This window comes from Perca flavescens, chromosome 9 (genome assembly GCF_004354835.1).
Source record: "Perca flavescens isolate YP-PL-M2 chromosome 9, PFLA_1.0, whole genome shotgun sequence".
Taxonomy (NCBI): Eukaryota; Metazoa; Chordata; class Actinopteri; order Perciformes; family Percidae; genus Perca; species Perca flavescens.
This window is the reverse complement of record NC_041339.1, coordinates 27,568,846-27,588,741: the sequence shown is the minus strand read 5'-3', so window position 1 is coordinate 27,588,741 and position 19,896 is coordinate 27,568,846. Positions and strand designations below refer to the sequence as shown.

General features: G+C 40.3%; 2 protein-coding genes across 3 annotated transcripts in view; both read left to right on the top strand.

The window, feature by feature from the left end:
- cachd1 (cache domain containing 1) overlaps positions 1 to 7,514 on the top strand; it is a 109,698-nt gene extending 102,184 nt beyond the window's left edge. For both annotated transcript variants that reach the window (XM_028587598.1, XM_028587597.1), the window contains one exon: positions 4,097 to 7,514. In XM_028587598.1, coding sequence (XP_028443399.1) covers positions 4,097 to 4,341 — 245 coding nt within the window. In that variant the 3' untranslated portion in view covers positions 4,342 to 7,514. The remainder of the gene's footprint in view (positions 1 to 4,096) is intronic.
- Positions 7,515 to 8,122: 608 nt separating this feature from the next.
- raver2 (ribonucleoprotein, PTB-binding 2) overlaps positions 8,123 to 19,896 on the top strand; it is a 104,729-nt gene continuing 92,955 nt past the window's right edge. Inside the window, exons 1-2 of the mRNA XM_028586835.1 lie at positions 8,123 to 8,170; positions 15,890 to 16,177. Of these exons, the coding sequence (XP_028442636.1) occupies positions 15,899 to 16,177 (279 nt within the window). The 5' untranslated portion in view covers positions 8,123 to 8,170; positions 15,890 to 15,898. The remainder of the gene's footprint in view (positions 8,171 to 15,889; positions 16,178 to 19,896) is intronic.

Here is a 19,896-nt window from a genome sequence, read left to right as displayed (position 1 = left end):
GTAGTTTACCCTGTCTCTCCACAACTCTTGACATCAGGAGGGATTTGCTTTCTTCACCTGGTGCAGCTGAAAATTGTCCCCAGCACACAGTTAGCTGTAGGCCTGTCTGAAACTCTGGCTCTTGCTTTGGGGAAAAGAGGGATAAACTATGCTGAACGTGGCATCTTCCGTGTCTGTAACTTCTTTGAAGTCTCCATCCCTCCCTTTTCGTTAATCCCTCCCTTCCTCTCTCCTTCTCTCTGCCCCCCGTCTTCTCATTTCTTCTCCTCATTCTTCTGTCTCTCCTATCTTTGTCAGCTTTAATTCGTTTGGTATCAAAGCTCGGCTAATCTTCTGAGAATCAGGGAGAGAAATGTTTGAGCAAATTGTCATTTTGACTCTAGTACAGGATTTTTTTATTTTAGGACCCCTCAGTAAGACATACAGGACATTTACTTATTCTCCATCACATTGTGGGACATACACTATCCTCTATTATATGACAGTATATCACTGGATGTACACAACTAAACAGAGAAAGACAGGAAGGACCGTAGAAAAGTAAATGCTGGCAACATGCTGGTCGCATGGCTAAAAGAGGGATGGCAATGTCAGTCAGTTGGTCTGTCCATCGGTACAAGCAGAAATATAACCACTATTGGATGGATTGCCATGACATTTTGTACAAAGATTTATGTCCCCATCAGGATGAATTGTAATAACTTTGATGATCCCCTGACTTTACCTCTAGCGCCATCATCAGGTAAAACTTTTAATCTGTGCCATATTTTAGTTTATAACCAAATACCTAAAAAACTAATAACATCATCATTATCAGTCTCAGCTTTACTTTGTGTTTAGTGCTAATCAGCAAATGTTAGCATGTTAACACGCTAAACTAAGATGGTGAACATGGTAAACAAAACATACCTGCTTAGCAACAGCAGGTTAGTGTTGTCGTGAGTGTGTTAGCATGCTGGCGTTAGCATTTACCTCAAGGCATCGCTGTGCAAAATTACAGCCTTAAAAAGCCGCTAGCATGGCTGCAGTCTCTTTTTGAATAATTTGGCTCGGTTCTGTACTTATAAAGCATTTGCTTGGGGATAGCCTGCTTGATAATATTGTATAATATGAACATCAAGAATGATAATATTACTTATTTTTTACTTAATCACTTATTTTGCTTTGCATTTTGACTCTTGAGCTGCTACAGTATAACAAGTGAATTTCCCTGGTGTGGGATCAATAAAGTTGATTGTATCACCTCTTATCTTATCCTACTATGAAGTCCTTAAGCCCTGAGAAGAATGTTGAGAGATCAGATAGGTTTACCCGATGGTTTAGATGTTTAACTGTTCGGTGTTTGGAGGAAAAGGTTGTTGGGAGATAAATTTGACACGATAATTCAACCCACGACCTTCTCCCTCCATGCCTCAGATATATGAACCCACACTGGCACGCACACACACACGCACCACTTGGTTCAGTATCTCTGGAGGTTTAATGTTTCATCATCCAAAATTGCAGAGATTTTTCTATAAATATAATCGTTGAGGCGCACAGGCTTACAGGGTTTATTTGCTCGACTGCAATAACAGATTGATGTTCCCGTGGTGCAGCATGTTGCTGGTGTCACTTCAGAACCTGAAAAAGACTGCACTAAAGGAATTAAGGAAAATGGGTTTATTTCCAGATCAACTCCCAAATATTTTTTATAGTCAGACCATGTTTTTCAGATGGATTTCATGGTCCCGAAGCTGATAAAACCCATTTAGCAGATAGCAATTCTATTTGTATAGCACATTTCATTACACGTAGACTCAAAGTGCTTTACATTGAAAGACGAAATATAAGCATAAACCTGAGAACATAGGTAGCATTAACAACTTAAATATAAGATAACAGTGAGTACAATGCAGAAACTGAATCAATGAAGCATACACCCAACCAGACAGCAATAAAAAAACAAAACATCCACACAATCAAATGAAAAACCCCTGCCCTATCACATAGCCACTCATGTAGCCAACTGTCCAAGAAACAATTGTGACCATTCATGTGCACACACACACACACTCACAGTAATTAACCATAAGCTTGTGGGAATCAGAAAGTTTTAAGTTTGCTTTTGAATGTAGAAGGGTTATGAACAATTTGTGTTAAAGAGAAGAAACAACTGAATAAACCCAGAGCCTACAAGGTTTTCATGAAAATAAGCTGCTGGAAGAGTACATGATAAGTAACCTCAGTCGTCACAAACTTGGACTGTAATATAATAAAATATTGGTCTCTTTTTGTATGATCTGTTTACTTATTCTCTGACCCAGTAATCCCCTTTTTTTTCTGTGACAGCAGTCGCGCCCTCCCACTGCTCCACTTACCAATGTATACTAAATGCCATGTTGGCTTATGTTTCTATCTCCTCGGGCTAGACGTATGTGCAATATGTGTAGGAAAGAGATCATAAATATGTATGCCTCTTTTTTTCAGATTGTTTGAGAAAGCTGAACACAAGGAGAAAAAAAAATGCCCTGTGGGGATATTTAGTTGTCAGTGTGCCATCAAAGAGCTTGTACTCCTTTCAGAAACAGTGTGTGTTACCGTGTGTTCACAAGAATGTTTCTGTGTTGAATATCTACGACTGGAGGGCGTCATTTGCGGAGTGGTTTTCATTGTTTTGCAGCTATTCTGATGCACATGTACAGTAATTGTTTTGTTACTGCTTTATAATGCATTTGCTTTAACCCCTCATCTAATGCCTGAATAAGGCATCCTAGAGTATAATGTGTAGCACTTGGATTTTAATTTTAATTAATATATATATATATATATATATATATATATATATATATATATATATATATATTTTTTCTTTAACTAGTAAAAACCTGTGAGGGTGTTTGTTTTGAGGGAAAATATTAAAATTAAGAATATTTTATTTTGTTCCAGTTTAGCTTTTTGGGTAAAGGCAGCTTTATTTATATAGCACATTTCAGCAACAGGGCAATTCAAAGTGCTTTACATAAAACATTAAAGAGCAGTTAGAAAACAATTAAAAAACAATAATAAACAAATTAAAAACATTAAAAGACAAGAATAAAATTGATAGTGCAGTATAAGAATAAAAGTTACAGTGCAGTATAAGAAATTAAAGTTAATAAAATAGATTATTTAAAGAAAAGCAACATCAAAAAGATAGGTCTTTAGCTTAGATTTAAAAGAACTGAGATTTGCAGCGGACCTACAGGTTTCTGGGAGTTTGTTCCAGATATGTGGAGCATAAAAACTGAACGCTGCTTCCCCCTGTTTAGTTCTGACTCTGGGGACAACAAGTAGACCTGTCCCAGACGACCTGAGAGGTCTGAGTGGGTCATAATGTAGTAGCAGATCAGAAATGTATTTTGGCCCTAAACCGTTTAGTGATTTATAAACCAGTAAAAGTATTTTGAAATCAATTCTTTGAGGCACTGGAAGCCAGTGTAGAGACTTCAGTACTGGAGTGGTTAAAGGTTAAAGGCCTTTTTATAGTTGTGCGTCGAATTGACGGCACAGGGTCCAGCGTAGACGCAGAGGCGCCTGTGCCGAACCCTACGCCGTAGCCTGACGTGCACCTCTCGAAAAATGTAACTACACGTCGCGCCGACGCACGTAGCTCGGCCGTGGCTTGGTAGCGTTGCGTTTCCCCCGACTCATTTCCTGGTTCTCCTTCTCCATAAACAACGTGAAATCAAGGAGAGGGTTAACTTCTGCTGCACCAGATTTCCCACCATGGTCAGAAAACACAGGGGAGACACTTTGTTTCTCTCACTATGACTCTAGAGTCGCTACCCGCTCCGAAGCTAATCGCCCCACACACACACACACACACACACACACACACACACACACACACACACACACACACACACGCACGCATGCAGCTCGACGCACACACCAGCACACAAGTATAAACGTCAGGCCACTTACATAGGCGACGGCGAGAGCTCTGCGTGGAGCCTCCGCACAACTGTAAAACGGCCTTAAGTGTGAAAAGGTTCTATGACCTGTTTTGGGGAAAGAGTTGTAAAAGGGATAACAAGTCCAGCTACACCAACCTCTGTATGTATGTTGTCTCCAGGCTACAGCACCATGAGTCCGCAGGAGGACAGCGAGAATCCACCTGGGAACAACGACCCGCTCTCGGCTGGTGTCGACGTCGGTAACCACGACGATGACCTGGACCTGGACACGCCTCCTCAGACGGCAGCGTTGCTCAGCCACAAGTTTCACCCCTACCGGCACACGCATACGCACCACCACCCGCTGCACACGCACCACCTGCAGGCCGCGGTCACCGTGCACAGTGTGGACGCAGAGTGCTGATCTTCAGCGCGGCATTTGCACCCCCCAACCCCCCTGCCAGGGATGGAACTTGGATAGAACTTTTTTCTTATTAAAGACTATTTTTAAAAAACATTTGTGCTTGATTAGACAGCACACAGTAGGTACTGTCAGGATGGACATAGGGAGAGAGAAGCTGGACTCGCAGTGTCACTGGGCCGCTGGAATCTCCATCTGCCATGAATGAATGTTTAGCTTAATATGGTCTCATTGTGCCAACAGCTCCATCTCAACCCTTTTTTTTTTTTATAACCCAGTCCAAAATCTGGCAAGTGTACACAGTTTTACACACACTGAAAATTACCAGACCTGGGCCAGTAATAATAACCAAATGGAATGTTTGTTTTTTGAAGGAATTTGGCATTCAGGACTCTGTAAGAGCACACTAAAATGCTTTTTGAGCCTATTCATTGAGGAGAAGACACATCTGGAACCTAAAATCCTTGAGGGAGGATATAGGTCTTTATTTCCATGTGGAAAACACTTGGAAATAACCCCCCACCCCCCACCTAGGGCTCCATCCCAGCCTCCCCACTAAGTCTAATGTCTCAGATGAAGAGTAAGAATACTGTATTTTTTACATAGGCCGGTACCTAATGTGGAATTCTATCATGAATTATATTGCAGCTTTACTCTCTGTTCTGCAGATAGACTCTCAACACCGGGGTTTCTTCTAAAGATATTTGGACATATTTCACGAGTGTCTGTGAAAGTACGAAAATAAATCAGTAATTCCCATAAATACAGGAAGAAACAATTTTAAGAGGGGAAGATTATTTTTCTACTATTTATTAAAGCGGTAAATCTTCAGAACAGATGAGTAAGCAGCTGGAGCTAACACAAACAAGAAATTAGTTGGGATAAGTGCTACGTACTGACCCACCCTCATTATTTTCTGGTTGTTTATTTGGAATTTAAAGAATATCCGACATATTTGCCTGTGGTGCATAATCACAAGCTCATTTGGATTTCATTTCCATTTCTTTCTTCAATTTCTTTTATAAATTCTGAGCTATCCTCTACCCCAGAGGATCCCATTCACTATATAGCGTGGTGAACAGAGTCTTCTTGCAGCATGAAACATGTTTGGATGAGCAGGGACCTTAAATCAAAGTCAGATCTGCTCCTTTGAAAAAGAAAAAGATATTCAGGTATTTTTCAGTAAATATCAGTAAAAAAAAAAAATAAAAGAAAAAACTAATTAAAATGATGAGCCTTAAATCCCATCCTGTCTCAGAGTAGTTTGGAGGAAGTGGTCCTTGACATAGCACATTTTTCTTTCTGTATTCACAGTTCTGAATCACTGAGGTCTTTGTGTTATTGTGAGGTAAGACTTGCCGTGCCGAACATCCTCATTCTGGACATGTCCTCCGTATCAGGAGGCAGAACTTCTATGCTCGCTTGCCTTTGTAAGCCTCCTGGGGATGAAGGAGAGAACAGTGAGAGTAACACCAGCAAAACATTCCTGGCTTTAGTCATTGCTGGGGATTTGGTGTGTCAGGATAGTTGGGGATCCTTATAGAGGTTCTGAGAGATTCACAAAGACCCCCACATCCCAACAACTTATTTTGCCCCCGAGGCCAGACTGCTACTGTGTGTATGTTAAAGTTGTGTGCTGGATTTTGTGCAAAGCAAGTTGAATTTCCAGTGATGCCCAAGATGGAGTCTCCTTCTCATCAAAGAGTGAAAGAGGGAGAGATGCTGCTGTTGCTGTTGTTGTTGTTGTTGTACAGAGGTTACACCCATCTGTCGGCTCCTCTGTGGTTAACCACTCAAAATGTATTTTCTACACGTCTCTGGTTTATATATGTGTGTGTGTGTGTGTGTGTGTGTGTGTGTGTGTGTGCGAGAGAGAGAAGAGAAAATGATGATCCACCTGGAACATTTTCATTGAATGCAATGTATTTTTTTTTTTTCAAGATAGTATCAGAGAACTATAGGTGAAATTATTATGATTGAGAAATCCACTTATTTTTATTCTGATGAAGTCACTTGACCCGATCTGTGCTTTGTGAGTTTGATTGTTCAGCTGGTTAAAATTGCGTCTGTGTAGCATCCATTTATTTCTGGGTGCAAAAAATGTCTATTGTTTTTCAGAGATTCATTATGAAGTGTAAATACAGAATCACAAATAGCTATTAATGTCCTGTACACTCCATTTTTTTATGATAGTAAAACATGATTTATGCTTCAAATGATGCTCACATATTTGGGTTTGATATTTTGAATTGTCTGTTCATGGTGTCTCACTATATTTTTGATGCCTTGGATGTTCTTTTAGATTTATTTTTCTTTAGGTCCATATTGGATGGAAGTCAGTACTTAATACACACGTTTTATGTTTGAGAGACTTCTAGTTTTTAAAGTTTTATCACGTCTTAAAAAATGTTAAAGAAAGCTTATCTCTCCATTAACTAATTTAGATTTGCAAAAAAAAGCGGTACTACATCTTTTCACTGATTTATGACCAAAAAAAATACACTTGTAGTGGATTCAGTTTACAGTAGGCTGCTGTAAGCCGCATTGTGGTTCTGTTGCTACTTAAGACTGTAAGCCATTTACAGTTATTTTTATGTGTTTGCTGCAAAAGTGCTAAATATGTTGACACCTGAAGCAGTGAGATTAAAACAAAGTGGTGTTATCTTTGTAATATTTCATGTCAAAGTACTACTGTTCTTAAACTCATTGTATGTGAAGTGGGTTAAATATTCTCAATACACTCAAGGCTTTGATTACAGAAAGGTTTTTCATTACAGTTATACCATCAGACCATTTACTGTAGCAAGTTTGACCATATTAACATTTATTTACCTGCAGTCAATATGTGTCACAGAAAATCTATACTCACCACTTCACATGGTACATCATTTTGGTTCAATTAGACATTGGCACAGTCTTGTAGCATTTCAGGGCATATATTTTAATATTTGTGTATGTTGGGGCAAATAGTTTTTTCCAAATTGAGTTTGTTTTCAAAAGCATTTTTTCAAGAGATATAACAGTATTTACCAGCTGTGTGTGTGTGTGTGTGTGTGTGTGTGTGTGTGTGTGTGTGTGTGTGTGTGTGTGTGTGTGTGTGTGTGTGTGTGTGTGTGTGCGGCGCGTGCGTGCGTGCAGAACACTCTGAAAAGCATTAATTAATGTACTGAAGGAACGTGTACATCCCCATGTATCATATAAAGTTATCAAATTGAGAGTTAATGCAATGTGAATGTGATAAAGTCAATTTTACACTTAAATCGTCTGCCTTTTTTATATATATATATTTATATTCCTGCTCAGTTAAGAACACTGATGCATATACTGTAGCTGAGCAACGACTGCTGCAATTGGGAGTTCAAACTTAAAGGAGCTCCGAGGAACTTTCAGTTTGTGTTGATTCTTGCGGCCCCTTTGGGCAAAAGCGGTAGGGTTTTTACCACGACCTACTGTCGTAAAGATCTTTTCTAGCAGTCACGAGCCAAAGCATTAGCAAGAGTTTGTTAGTCTGTATCGATCGTTTACACAAGACCTAATTTTGAAAATGTCCTAGAAATGTGGGAACATAGGGCCTAATTTTCAGTGAAAACAAAATTTTTAGAAATGTGGCAACATTCATTTCATTTCATTTCATTTTTTTTATTTATTAAACAGGAAAAGATTAAAGACCATCGGGCCTGACTTAGTGTAAAACTGATTTTCAACAGGTTCCTGCTCTGCAGAACATAAACACCACATACACAACAAAAACTCCTAGACAGAAACAGTAACAAACACAGACCAGGAGAATGAGCAACAGGGCAAAGCCATAAAGCTGACTTAATGGTCGCAGGTAAACCTCTCCATTAAATAGCGAGCAAATGTTAATTTAAACGATGTTATTGACGTAAAGTTCTGATGTGCTGTGGAATGTCATTCCAGACTTTAGTGAGCACATAGAAAAAATCTCTGTCCATAACGGTTTCTAAAAGCCGGTAAAGGCAAAAGTCCATTTGTAGCAGATCTCGTAATGCGCTCGGACCTTGAACAAATAGGGCTGTGTGGGAACATAGGGCTGACCCTGTGTTTCTGGCCACTTGATGAATGTAAGTTCAACATTCACTCTTCTAGCTCTGTCTTTGTCTCAACTAACTCATGAGAAAAGTATTATTTCATCTCTCTTTCGCTTCCAAATTAGCGTTAGCTTAGATAGCTAGCTAGATGTTCGGGTTAAATCATAGAAATATGGGGTTCAATAATCAGCTAGTTAACTTAGTTCTGCTAGCTCGTTGTGTCTACTGTTTGAGTCGTATGGTGTTTCTGTCATAGCTTTTGGGGTAAAATAACTGCTGTTTGTAGTTGGGAATGAGTTTTGTAATGGTGAAATGAGATTTGAAATTCTTAAAAAATATATCCAAAACACATTTGTCAAACATCCACTAGACTCTATCAAGCACAACATGCTGAATTACACAGACATATGGTGAAGGGAATTCACAGTCCTGTTGCTAATTGTGTTTTTCTATTATAAGTAGGCCCAGTTTGTTCCTACTGTAAGAGGTCCTGGAACAGGACAACAAACAGTAAACCAGGAAGATTATCTGCAGGGGATTTTGTGTGTGTTGTTTCAATATCTATCCCAGTAACTCACATTTACTGACAGCAGAGTAATATTGTCTGATGCACCCCCAGCCTTTATTATTCTCTCTGGTTCACACAGGGATATTTAGGACACCTACACTCCAAAAATGCTGCTCTTCAGAGGCTTTTTGGCCTTGTTTGGAAGGGTGTATTTTTAATGTAATGTTGAACTGGGATATTTGTCGGACCCAGTAGTTGGAGAGACGCTGTTGGAAATGTACTTTATTAGTAAAAATGAATTCACATGTTCTGCAAATAACTTCTTACAGGAATCAATATAGTCACAACAATATGCATTATGTAGGCTATTAATATTTTAGAATATTTAGTAAATTATCACTCTATGATTAAATCTCAGTTAATATTGGGTCAAGAGAAGTTTGCGTTTTTCTGTCAAAGAAAAAAATATGTTTTATGTTCAAAAGACCAGAGCTTTATAACTTTTGTATTAAGGAAATATTCACACGTTTTCTTTCATAAATCTAAACGTCTTTTTTTGCTATCTTGGTAAACCTTGAGAAATCCCCCCTAGTTTGTTTTTTAGCTCTTGACCCATACTTCAATAAATGGTACATTTCAGAGTAAAATGGTCCTTCAATCACAATCTGCTTTTAGCTACACAAGAAGGAGTGTTTTTTTCCAATGTCTTTCAAGCTGTTGGCTGTAGGTCATGCCATTTGTGGATGAATAGTTGTACATACTGCCTGGAAGACCCTATCAGTTATTTATGAGGCCTTTCTGTACATACAGTGTTTCCTGCCAGGGGACCCAGGAAACAACCACAGATGGAGAGACAACATGCTCACAACAATATAACAAGAGGCTGCTTTTTTTTCTTCTTTTTTTTTCTTTTTTTTTGGGGGGCAGTATGTTATGTTTTATGTTTTAGTGGGTTTTTTTTACTTTTAAAAAAGAAAAATAATAATCTCAAAATACAATTTAAAGTTAGATTTGACATCACTTTCACCTTGTCTCCTCATATTATATATTAAAACTAACAATTATCTGATCGTACTAACAAGTAGGCTACAGTCTGTGTACTCCGCTGAGCAGTGCACCTCCCAAGATTTAGGAACAACGCAGACACTGCGTTGCAATCAGTTTACCCTACCATTATAAAGCTTAGGCACAGCACCCAAGCCGTTTGGGCAGCACCTAAGCCCCTTAGCCCAGTGACCACTTTGATTCAATGTGAGCGTCAAAACTGACTTGATTGAATAACTCTGATCTAATGATTGTAGTTGGTCCCCAGTGGACCTCTTTTAGTTTTGTCTTCAATTATCAGCTCTAGTTTTCCAACATTTTAGACACAGATACGGTAATAATAATAATGGTCCAAAACTATTGCTGCTCTGACTGCTGCTCTGGCCCTGACCCAGGGTTTCAAGGTCAAGGTCAAGGTAACTTTATTAATACCCTAAGGTAGATTTGGCTTACAGTGGGTGTTGAGTGGGTCAGCCTCCTTTTACCCCCCCACACACACACACACACACACACAATCAGCAGCAGACTGTAGGATGTAATGTTTCATTCCATCATTCCGTCATTCCAAACCACACAGTAACTGTGTGGTTTGTAATGACAACCTGCAGGTGGAGGCGGTGGAGACAGGCTTGGACATAAACGCCACGGGCTGCTGTGGACTTGTCAGTCTCGCAAGTGGTTTCAGGAAAGTGGCTGCATGTGTCCGACAACGCACAGAACATTAACCGGTAGAAGCCTACAGCTGTCCGCTTACACAGACTGCGGAAAATGTGTCAGAGCCTCCTGGACAGGTGAACTGAGACTCCGTTTCCTGCTTGTCAGTCAACGGTTAATGATCGGTTTACATTTAATTTCATTATTCTACCTTTTGGAAGGCTGGCTGCCAAAAATCGCCACTTACTAGCTAATTAATTAGCCTGAGATAAACGATAGCTATCAGTAAACAGAAGTGACGTGGTAGCTGGCGTCTGGTGTGTACGCCAGTGTTTGTGTGTGTCGGCCCGCCCCCCTGCGAAGCTCCGACATGCAGACAGCAGAGCAACAGAAGAAAGTAGCTGCACCTTCGCCAAAATGAAGACTGAAAAACAGTTCTATTTTGGTACATTTACTCGCCATGTGGCAGATAGCCACATAGATATAGATAGATATCTATCAAAGTAGACTTACTACCGTTACGGTGTCTTTACAGGTCTCCCTAAAAAATCAGACAGCTACAACTAATTCAGAACACTGCTGCTTGAGTCCTCACTAACACCAAGAAAGTGGATCACAGCACTCCAGTTCTGAAGTCTCTACACTGGCTTCCAGTGCCTCAAACAGTTGATTTCAAAATACTTTTGCTGGTTTATAAATCACTAAACGGTTTAGGGCCAAAATACATTTCTGATCTGCTGCTACACTATGAACCACCCAGACCTCTCAGGTGGTTTGGGACAGGTCTACTTGTTGTCCCCAGAGTCAGAACTAAACAGGGGGAAGCAGAGTTCAGTTTTTATGCTCCACATATCTGGAACAAACTCCCAGAAAACTGCAGGTCCGCCGCAACTCTCAGTTCTTTTAAATCAAGGCTGAAGACCTTTCTTTTTGATGTTGCCTTTCTTTAAGTAATTGTTAATTTCTTATACCGCATTGTACATTTTATTCTCATATTGTATCTGTTTTTAATCTTTTAATCATTTTTAACTGCTCTTTAATGTCTTATGTAAAGCACTTTGAATTGCCCTGTTGCTGAAATGTGCTATACAAACAAAGCTGCCTTGCCTTGCTTTGCCTAGGTAAGCATAGGTGGTGTACGCCTGTCTATTTTAAGAGGTCAGTTGTTTCACCTTGAGGTGAAAAGGGAAAACAAAGAGGGTCACACTGGGCTCTCTGTTTTACATCAGCAGGGAAGTAGTTCAGCACTGTTGAGAGCTGAAGGAGAGAAGGAGCTGTTTCTCCATGTCTCTGTCAGACTGCCTGACGCCATGTCCCATAAACCTTATCAGTTTTTCAGCATTCATTCATACCTCCCTGACATTTGTCTCTTTTCCACCGTCAACTCCTTTTACTCTCCCTCTTTCTCCCAAGCTGTCTGCTGCACCCTGCCAGGGGAACGCTGTGAATTAGAGCACTGAGCTCGGTGTCCAAGCACCCTCGGGTCATTTCAGTCAGTCTTCGCTCTGCCAACTGGTACAGCAGTTTTACACTAGCAGCATATTTTGTGCAGTCCAGAGTCCCAGTATCCCAAAAAACGGTATGATCATCTTAAGTCTTGCATGCAAGCAATTTAAAGCACTGTGAAGTCTGTGTCAAATGCTTTGTAACGCCTCATGTGGGTTTTGCTAAAAATATGTGGAAAATGTGTAAAAAACAAAACAATACAACTTAAATCTTACAGTGAAATCTGCCAAGGAGGGATTTCAAAATGTTTCTGCTCAAAGGTACAACTTTACAGTATTATTTCCTTGTTAAAAAAATCTAATTGGGCTTTTAGAGGGATCAAGGCCCAGATTAGTACACACAAGTTATGCTTCTGTTGAAAACTGGGTTTATTCATGTTAAAATAGATGCAACTTTCTCATTACAGATTCCCTTGCTGGCCACATAAAAGTAGCTTCCCTGACACACTGGTGAAGAGGTATGCTTATGACCACTGTAATTAGGACATGAATTGGGCAGGGACCTCTGCATATTGTCCCTGTGGGTTCAGGTCAGCTGTTTTTAGTAGGTCACATCTATGCTATAAGAGAAAAGAAGCCACGCCACCAGACTGCATCTGTGATCATTTATTGGAGCACAGCACCGGCTCATAAGTGTAGGAAGAGCCTAGAGTCCATTTTTATTTATCAGACAGGATTGCAAAGTGAGATGTCTATAATCACACTGCACAATCATACAGATATACACGTATATGTGCTCACCATTAACTCCTACGCGCAACTACTTTGCCATTTAGGGTTCAACCCTCCCTCCCTCCCCTCCCTTCCCATCCTCACGCCTACTGAGCTCATCCCAGGTGCCTGCTTTGCCCGTTCAGCCACTCAGCCCACCCACACACTCTCACTCTCAGTCCCAGCGAGCAGCGGCAAACGTTTTCCCGCTTTCTTCTTCTCCTCTCTACTCCCACCCACTCCAAAAGGCTGTGAATCACTGGCTGACACGCTGAAGCACCAGCAGGGCTCTTGTGTTTTTAGATGGAGAGGGACTAACATCTCCTTTTCCCTTGGTTTGTGAAGCATAGCCTATTATTGTGGGGTTTGACTTGCACATAGGTACAACGCTTTGAAAGATACAGTTTGTGTAACTGTGCAGGGCCGCTGAAGGCTGACATTAGTTAATGCATGTGTGCGTTAGTGTGTCTTCAAGTGTAATATGGCATGCATTTGTGCCAGTGGGACTGAGAAACGTTGTTTAGCACTTAGTGGAGTGATTCGTGCGTTTCCAAAATCAGCCTGTGCAAGTGACAGGCAATGTCTTTTCAGAGAGCCACTGCTCAATGATTCATATCCCCCAATCTGTCAACAGGCGCCGACTATTGTAAGAGCTGCAGTTACTGTAGATCAAAAACTGACTTCTATTGAATGCCTTTCAAGTGTAAAAATCATAAAACCCCTTCCATATTTATGGTATGAATGCTGGTCAGTAGCATTTCTTACCTTTATATATATATATATATATATATATATATATATATATATATATATATATATATATGTATATATATGTATATATATATATATGAGGACATGACAAAGTCTCAACAGAAAACAGCCTGATGTACCAGGAACCAAGTTGAGCCCAAATTATTTTCTGGGTTAATCAAATAATACTTTTTTTCAATATAATATCAGAAAATGGTGCCCATAGTAATTTACCAGAGCCTGAGAGGACCTCCTCACATTTTCTTTGTTGTCCGACCAATAGCACAAAACCCAAAGATGCAGTATTCAATGTATTATCTGATTAAGCAGCAAGTCCTCATCAGAGAAAACTTCAAATTGTTTTTGCAAGAAAAATAACTTAAATGATTAACTGATTATCAAAACAGTTAAAGATTTATTTTCTGTTGTTTACCTAATTGATTAATCAACTCGTGGTTTAAGCATCTATTAGCTTTACATCCTAAAATCCTCTTTTTCCTTGAAATAATAAAATAAAAGCTGGTATTGTTGCCTTTTGGAGGTCAAATATGTCCATCATTTGCAGGAGGATGTACGTTTGTGACTTGGATTTGTAGCACATACTGAGTAGAATCTGATAAAAACATGTTGAGTCTGTCACAGGATGAAAATGCTGTTCATCCTCTATTCCTTCTGTTTGAAATGACATAAAATGCCCTTTTCTTTGGCCTTTCTGCTCTGGAGTGGACTGAGCGTAAGCTTGATTGAAGAGTTTATACAGTCGATGTGTGTCAGTTACACTGGTTCAGCCACTTGGCAATGTGAGATAATTTTCACCCACTGACAACTGTGATTGTCTGGACTCAATCTGCCAAGAAACGCTTCACACAGATGGCGAGAGAGAGAGAACATGGAGGTTGGATGATGGAGGTTGATTTCACCGTCTCTTACAGGCCTCGGCATAATCACGCTCTCAATATTTCCTTTAGTGGGTTGATGTGTGCAATTGCTGACATGTTTGTGGGTCTATATGAGTGTGAATGCATCTTATGATTGTGTGTGTGTGTGTGTGTGTGTGTGTGTGTGTGTGTGTGTGTGTGTGTGTGTGTGTGTGTGTGTGTGTGTGTGTGTGTGCGACTCATGCAGCCTGCTACATAGGCATTGTGAGGACTCGGCAGGGAGCTCTGTTTCTTTTGTGTTTGCCTGGAGCAGCTTTCCACCCACGGTGGGCAGGCTGGCTGCTAGTTTGGCAATCACTGGATGACTTGGGTAGAAAGGAGGGAAGGCACGCAGCCATTCATGGTCACATTATGCACATGGGGAACAGGAAAGCAATGGTGGTTTAGATATATTCTCCAATTAATGCATCTCACTCTCTTCTGTCTTCGACCAAAAGAATACATGTGTTAATTGGGCTGCAGAACACACATAAAATGTGCATATTTACAAGTTCCCTGCTGTCTAAAATGTAGACCTACTGTGCACAGTTTTCAGAACATAAAACACTTTCAGACTCAACATGTGCATGGTGATATATTCACTCAAATCTGGAGATTACAGGTTTTGAGTTAAAACATTGATGCCATGCAAAAATAATCAAGCAGCCTCCAGTGTAGCTGACTGCACTAAAAATACATTATGGTCTGCTGGTGATATTGAGGAATCTTAATTGGCTTCTATACGTTCAGCAGACAGTTGGGGTCGCCAGGAGTCCGCGAGGTGCAGCCTGACATGCTAGACACCGTGTGAGTCGATAACTGCCCATTTAAACAAGTAGTTTAACCTATTTGCTACTGCATCCTATCGTTTAACTTCAAAACAAATAACTTATATAATCAAATAAAATCCCGCTGTTTGCAGTTTCACCGTTTTCTTGAAGCAGCTGGATATTTCCCAATAAGAGGGAATAGGCCTAACCAGCAGCAAACCAAACCAAAGCATGATTGCACAAGTTTAGAGCTGATTGTATAGGCAAATGTAGGCTACTTCCTGCAAATACATCTATGTATTTGTAGGAAGTTTTATTATTTGTAGGAAGTTTTTATTATTTTATCATTATTTTTGTTATCAACTAGTAATTCATTAACTTAGCCGAATTACTAGTTGATAACAAAAATAATGTATACATCTTGGAATGAAGGAGTTTACTTGACTCAATTAAAATAGCTTAAAATAAAATAGCTATTTTATTCCGGTATGTTTTTACATTTCTCGCTCTTTCACTAGCAGACACACCTCCCACCTGCGTCTCTCTCTCTCTCTCTCTCTCTCTCTCTCTCTCTCTCTCTCTCTCTCTCTCTCTCTCTCTCTCTCTCTCTCTCCTCACTTCCCTCACACTTTTCACTCAGCTACCCAAGATGGCGGCAGCCCCATCCATCCAGCCGCCGAGCGTTCACTCTTCTATAGCCGGGGAGAGCGCACTTTCCCCGGAGATGGACATCCCCGAGAGCAGGCAGCCGGAGGATAAGGAGGCGGCGGCAGCAACAGCACAGCCCTCCGACTCGGAGATTAGCCTCCGCGACCTGCCAGACCTGGAGCCGGAGGAGATCGAGAGGAGGCTGGCCAAAACTCGACAAGAGCTGAGCAACAGGAGGAAAATCCTCATTAAGAACCTGCCGCCTGACACCACTAACCAGGTAGCCTACACGTTAGTTCGGAAAAAAAACTGTAGCAAAAGTAGTGTGGTTAACTATAGTTTCGAGTTTGTGCGCATATCGAGACTAACTGTTGTCATTAGTTTAGTTTGAACTGACCGTCGCACTTTTAAAATGAACTTTATTGTTTGGTGATGATAAAGACCCGGTCCGGTGTCCGATGCATAGTGACCTTAATTCACCCCATGGTCGTCTAGTATTTTTAATATGATATCTTTATAAGTAACATTAGTTTTGAATTGTATTTGAATAGTTTACAAATGTACAGGGGGTCTGGCAAACAGGCTGTTAGGTTTACATTTCATTAATACCATTTAACAATGCACACTGTCTCATTCAAGGGATCCCCAACTAATACTAAGGCTCAGTTAATTGTTTGGCCATAACCGTTCAAACCATTGCAAAATGTGGCTACCAAATTTACTCTTGTATTCACATTTGTGATTTTCTTTTTTCTGATGATGTCACAGTGTACTCCAAAACAATGTGGCATGTTGGTTAATGATTGTGTTTCTAAGTGGGTTCTTGCAAAAGCTGTATGGGGCTGGCAAATGCTGTTGCTTTTCTTGCAACAAGAGGACATACTGTTGATTTAATCCCTTACCTTCATCATTCAGGTCTACCCATCGTTGTAACTAACTTATCCATGCACCTGTTTTCTTATGAACACCAGTTTGGCATTATAGTTTATTCACATTTTCATCTGCCACTATATAATTGGATATTTTCACTGCATGGAGCAGTGCATTTATATGTATACGCTTTTGCCACTGTCAAGAGTTACAACTATTCAGCTAACTCAGATTATGTTTTTTAAGACGTGATCGATAAAATCCAAGATTTCTGATTTTGTTTACACAGTTTTCTTTAATTGGATTCCTTTACAGCAGATCAGTCTGTTTATCTTTTATGTTTAGTTCACGCACAAGCACTTTGCAAGCATGTTTCTCGTCAAAGACCACAGAGTGACTTCACTGTTTATAACTCTAAGACCTTTTTTGGTTTCTCCTACTTCTAAGTGTCATTCATCACTTGTGTCAGCATGCAAGCCTTCATGAGGCAGAGTGAAGGAGCTGATGGTGTATCCCTTCAGGGTTGTAGTACCAAACATTCTTAGAAAGAGGCACACTGCCAAGCAGAACCAGCACTCTGCCGGGTGTTAGTGTGTGTGTTCAAGGAGAAAGTGAGGGAGTGTGAAAGAGTGCGACTGCATGGTGTTTGTGAGAAATGTGAAATAGAGGGGAGAGAGAGAGAGAGAGAGAGAGAGAGAGAGAGAGAGAGAGAGAGAGAAGAGAGGAAAAGTCACTCGGATCAGAAGTGGAATCTCTCTCTCTCTCTCTCTCTCTCTTTGTCTCTCTCTCTCTCTCTCTCTCTCTCTCTCTCTCTCTCTCTCTCTGTATTTTCCACATTATTCATGTGTCAGAGCGAGTGTGATATGTTTAGTGAGCCTGAGCAGAGCAGTCGGCGAGCAGAGCTGCATGAAGTCTGCCCTGCTGAACGTGCCACATGAATCCATTTTAAGGAGTAGGTCAGACTCTTTGACATCACGCGATATGAGTTACTGACTGGTAGTGAAACTGTTAAAGCTCAGGCTACGTATTTTATATGCAGAGCGATCCGGCAGCTTGTCAGAAATGAATGATTAAAGGATGCAAACATTCTCAAACACTCCGAAAAATCCACAGCTCCCTGTTCAGATGCACCAATCATGGCCAGGGAGGGTGTCTGACTGCATGTCAATCACTGCTCATGCACACACATTAATTCTCCCTTGTGGGGGGAGGGGCTTAGGAGACCGTTTTGGACTTTAACAGAAAGGGGAGGGACTGAGAAGTTGTTAATTTTTTTTTGGCTAAGTCCTGGATCTTCCCAATCCTACCTACAGCACCTTCAACAAAAAACCTTTTAAACCACATCACAAAACCACCACTCCAAAATATCGTTACCATCAATAACAGAACAAAACATTGCTGTGGATAGTTAACATAACAACATGCGGTGTGTTTAAAAGGCTCCAATTGCTGCATTTATTTCTGTTTGAAAGGCTGTAGAGTTGCTGAAATATATTTTCCATCACACGACCTGTAGCCTAAACTAATGTCTGTATATCAGCAAAAATTTTATATTTTAATAATGCTGGCTGACACAGTAGCATCTTCCATAAGGTTATAGATTCATGGCGAAGGAAAGTCCTTGTCACTGTCTTATGCAACTAAGTCTGATGGACTCAACGACGCCCAGCCGACTCCATCTCCCATTCCCGTCATACGCGCTGCTCCATTAGTAAGCACTATATCGTAGATTGGATATATGTGTGTGTGAGTGTGTGGACTCCATGGTGTTAAATATATGGCCCCGCTGACAGTCCTCATCTCAGAGAGAAGAGGGGGGATGGGAACAATGGAGGGAATGAGAAAGTAGAGCTGGAAGACCATAGAGTTGGGTGAGAGGAGAGGAAAGGAAGGGATGAAGGAAGAAGGTAAAGGAAAGAGAATAGAAAGAGGTGGTTGAGGGATGAGAAGGAAGAGACATTTGGTCCAAATAAGAGCCATTAATGACTCTTATCCTATACCATTTTGTCAAATCAATAGGTTTTGCTAAAATGCAGTAATAATTGGTAGCATTTTACTGAAAAGAAATCCACTATTGAGTCCAAATCCTTTTGAATCACATTTTTCATGAGCTACCTGTTCTAATTTTGGAGGTCCCAATTCAGAGCTATTAAGTTGATAAGATTCAAATATTTATACTATGTGCATGAAAGCTAAGCTGGGAGGTTATACTGAATCAAGACATAATCAGTAAGATCATTTCTCTAGAGAGGACTCGCCACCCCACTGGTCTTGGAAACAAAGTCCACACACAGTCATACAGTGGTGTTAACAAAAGTGATTTTTATTTTCCCTCACTAACGATTTTTGGTACAAACACCATCTTAGAAATAACACGTCAACCACACAAGATTTGTTTTAGCCTTTTCTTTTATAACATTGTGCGACCACGATGGACAAAAAAGTATCTTAATTGATGCAGCAGAACCAGAGATATCGTCCATAACATATGCATTCTTCTTCCTTGTCAAAACTTGGTGCACACAATGCAAGTCGAGTCGATTGTAGGAGCCACATATTGTATGTTGTTTATAGTCTCATTTATGTTATTTATTGATGATTATATTGTGCACTTATTTTGTAGGTGGTGGGCGTGTTCATCGCAGCTTGAGTGGAAGTGATTATATTATATTTGTTTGCTTCACCTGGTCTTTACATAACTTTACATTTGGTAACTGCAGTACTAGTTGTATTTTACGTGTGGAGGAATTCATCATTGCAATACAATCTTGCGTCACAGTGTGTTTATGCATCTCTCAGTGTTTAGTCCCTCGTAATAGCACTTTTTTGGACTGCTTACAGCCGCAACACCGATTGTTTGTTTGGTCAGAGATTGTAATGCTAGTAGCAGGCTAGCAGCTAATATAAACATGAGCTGCTAGCTTCGAGCAGAGATGAGGAGCGAGCTGTAGAGGTCTGGTAACCTCACTACTTAACTCCACACCTCCAGATTTCTTTTATTTTCAAACTTGTAGTCTTCAGCCCCAACTGATGCTGACTCAAGTGACATCACTTAAAGCGCTTTATCAGACTCCGATGAAAATTAACGTTCAGCGGCAACAAGAAATAAGAAAGTGCTACCTGATTGTT